The sequence below is a fragment of the Atta colombica genome, unplaced genomic scaffold (genome assembly GCF_001594045.1).
Source record: "Atta colombica isolate Treedump-2 unplaced genomic scaffold, Acol1.0 scaffold25, whole genome shotgun sequence".
Taxonomy (NCBI): Eukaryota; Metazoa; Arthropoda; class Insecta; order Hymenoptera; family Formicidae; genus Atta; species Atta colombica.
This window is the reverse complement of record NW_017259348.1, coordinates 295,854-299,090: the sequence shown is the minus strand read 5'-3', so window position 1 is coordinate 299,090 and position 3,237 is coordinate 295,854. Positions and strand designations below refer to the sequence as shown.

Below are 3,237 nucleotides of genomic sequence, written 5' to 3'. Positions count from 1 at the left end.
CGTTAGAAAATGATGTGTGTGTGTGTGTGTGTGTGTGTGTGTGTGCGCGCGCGCGCGTGCGTGCGTGTGTGTGTGCGTGCGTGCGTGTGCGCGCGCGCGCGTGTGTGTGTGTGTGTGTGTGTGTGTGTGAGTCGAAATACGTTTTAATTAATACTTTAATTCATTTTTATAATTTTTAAAATCGTTAAATTATAATTGTTATTCATAATTTGTCTTAGAGAAAGTACAGCAAAACATTTATAATATTAACATTTATAATATCACTTTGCTGCATAAGTACATAGAAGATGAAAATATATAAATATATTTATGTAATCGCTAATATTATATGTATAATACACTGAAAAAACGATTTTGATAAAATATCTAAAAATTTAGCTAGATTTTGAAATTTGAAAATAATTTTGTTGATTCTTGAAATAATTACAAAATTATTCCAATAAAATTATTTCAGGAGTTCAATAAAATTATTTTCAAATTTCAAAATCTAGCTAAATTTTTAAATACTTTAGTAAAACCTTTCCTTCTATATAACAACGTTTTATGTGGCAAAACGTGTCCTGTCAAATTCTCCCAAAATATCGCTACACTGACATAACTGATATAATATTCTCAGCTATAAAATAGTAATAACTTTTATTGCATTCTCATATGTAGCAATTACAACATAAATTTCACAAATTCGCTCTATTATCAATATATTCGTCATCGTCTGCGAACTTGATGCCATCCTCATTTTCACGGATCAGATCGTAGAAGGAATCACGCGATTCGGTCTTTATGTCGCTCTCGACTCCGTAATCAGGACTTTGAATCTCCTTCTTGGACAAACTGATGTTTAAGTTGTCCGTCGTTAATCTCCGTGCTGTCGCCGGTGAATTCAATCGCGGCCCCGAGAACTCGATCATAGGAATATTAGTACAATCCGAAAGTTTATTGATTTCACGTGGTTGCGTAAATTGCGTGAAATCTCGGTACTTGCATGGACCGCTCATTATGTTTAAATTTGTCGTTAAAACGATGTCCGATGTGGGATCATCCTTAGCACTTTGAAGAGTCCTGTTTTTGCCGTCTATATATCCCTGAGTCTTCGAGCTCATTGATTTGCCAGACAGTTTGGATATATTTTCATTTTTTAAGCAATGATTCTTCTTCTCGTTCTGAGAAATATCCTTTGTTTTTTGATTTACGTAAGACTTTGAGGTACCATGATGAAGGATTGCATCTTCGGGATACCTTTGGAAAATTTGTTTCGATTTCTCCAATTTATCCTCTGACTTGACTATAACGCAATCGGCAATATTTACATGACTATCCTGTGGACCGCCTTTCAAAGCGTTCTGTTCCTGAGAAATATCAGTGCTGTGAAGGCGATTGGGAATGCTGCATTGTGTCCTATCGATTGCAAGTTGACTGCACAGAGACTCCTCGCTGACCCGAGTCCTGGAGTCCTCTAAGATCCGATGAATTGGCAGCAGGCGTTCGTTCAGTCTAGCAGTTCTACTTTCGCTGATGCTATCCTCGGACAGAACGCTACCGCCTGACGACGAGTCGTTTTTCGACGACGACGAGGACGTCGAGTCCTGGCGTTGCTGCTCGAGACTCGATCTAGTTTCCTCGATACTAGATGCGATTTGATGTCGCATACGTCGATACTCGGCCGGGGTCAGGGTCATGCCCTCAGTGCTCTCCGGCAGTCGATACAATGCCGGACTCGTCGTGCCTTGAAAACAATCCGGACGATCCGCACATGGATCTTGAGAATCCTCAGACATCGACAACGGGGGTATCCATAGGAGAAAAGCTGGATCCATACCTAAGTACGAGCCTGGCGCGGCGCCGGCATTTGCAACGTTATAATCATAATAGTCAAGCTCCATATCCGTCTCCGGATTTGTCAGGCTGAACTCCGAACCCGGTCCTTGTAACAATCGCTCGCGATTTCGACGATCCTTCGTCTCTTTACCACTGCGGAGTGTAGATGTGCCTGATAGTGGGCTGTTCGTCGATGAATCCTAATAACATTTTTCGATTTTAAAAATTAAATAACTTTTTGGCTAACGCAAAATGTTTAATTAAAATTAAATTTACCTTTTCCTTAAATTTTCTTTGAATAACAATACGTGATTTATCTGACACATTTAAATAATTATTATAGATCTTTTATCATATTTAAGTTTTTTTATCATTTCAATTTATTTATCTCAACTTAATTAAAGTTAAGCATATTTATAAAATATCGCTGCGTTATCGGAATTAGAAGATTTAGAAGAAAATTTATTTCATTTCTTGCTTTAACTTTCACTTCTTTGTGTGATTTTTTAAAATGAAATATACATAATCAGATTAGATCTCTACCTTAGACTGCAAACGATTAGGCGTGTAACGATGAAGTCTTGCAATATGCGGACTCTCGGTAATACTCGCTGAGTTTTGACATCTCATGTTGCTCGACATCAACTTGTTCGCAGAACTAACAGATCCCAGAGTTCGTAATCTACAATGTGAATAATGTATACGTTATTTTAAACTGTTTATTTGATTATATATTGAGAGATTATATATTCACATAAATATTATATAAAATTTCTCATTGAAAATAGTGAGTTATAGTTACTTGATTGGTTGGGCATATTTTATTTCTGGCTGACCAATTGCCATAATAGCCGATACTGTCACCGATGGTTTATCGGTGTGCAATTTATTCGGTATCACGCTTCTCTCTGTACAGCTTTCGTCGTCGTCTCGAAACTTCAAGGTAGTCGAGCTCAAACTAGTTTCATCTTCATATCTGTTATACCAAAAATATACCTTAAAACGCTGATATATAGGTCGCGATAAAACATTTAATGGATCGATAACTCTTTCATAGAATGAATAATGCAAAATCATGTAATTCTGAGTATAATATTAAAATATTAAATATTTAAATACGATTGAATTAAATATCAGGAATCAAAATATATCAAAGGAATCAAAATATATTTCAAAATTTTAATATTAAATATTAAGCAATGAATTGTTATTTACTCCGCCAAAGTTTCCGAACTATCGTAACCATCCTCCGCACAAGGTGCTATTTTACGTTTCGACAGTTTTGGTGTGCACTTTTTTGGCAATCCCACTAGAGACACGACTTCCGAAATTAACGTCGTAGAAGACATCGATTTTGCTCGGCCTACCATCATATCACTGCATCCTAAATAATTTATTAATTCTAACATTTTCATTTTCTGA

At 36.5% G+C, this 3,237-nt stretch overlaps 1 protein-coding gene across 1 annotated transcript in view; it reads right to left on the bottom strand.

The window, feature by feature from the left end:
* Positions 1-563: 563 nt before the first annotated feature.
* LOC108688936 overlaps positions 564-3,237 on the bottom strand; it is an 11,440-nt gene continuing 8,766 nt past the window's right edge. The window contains exons 11-14 of the mRNA XM_018195488.1: positions 3,031-3,199; positions 2,618-2,791; positions 2,359-2,497; positions 564-2,015 (exon numbers count right to left, since the gene is read on the bottom strand). Of these exons, the coding sequence (XP_018050977.1) occupies positions 675-2,015; positions 2,359-2,497; positions 2,618-2,791; positions 3,031-3,199 (1,823 nt within the window). The 3' untranslated portion in view covers positions 564-674. The remainder of the gene's footprint in view (positions 2,016-2,358; positions 2,498-2,617; positions 2,792-3,030; positions 3,200-3,237) is intronic.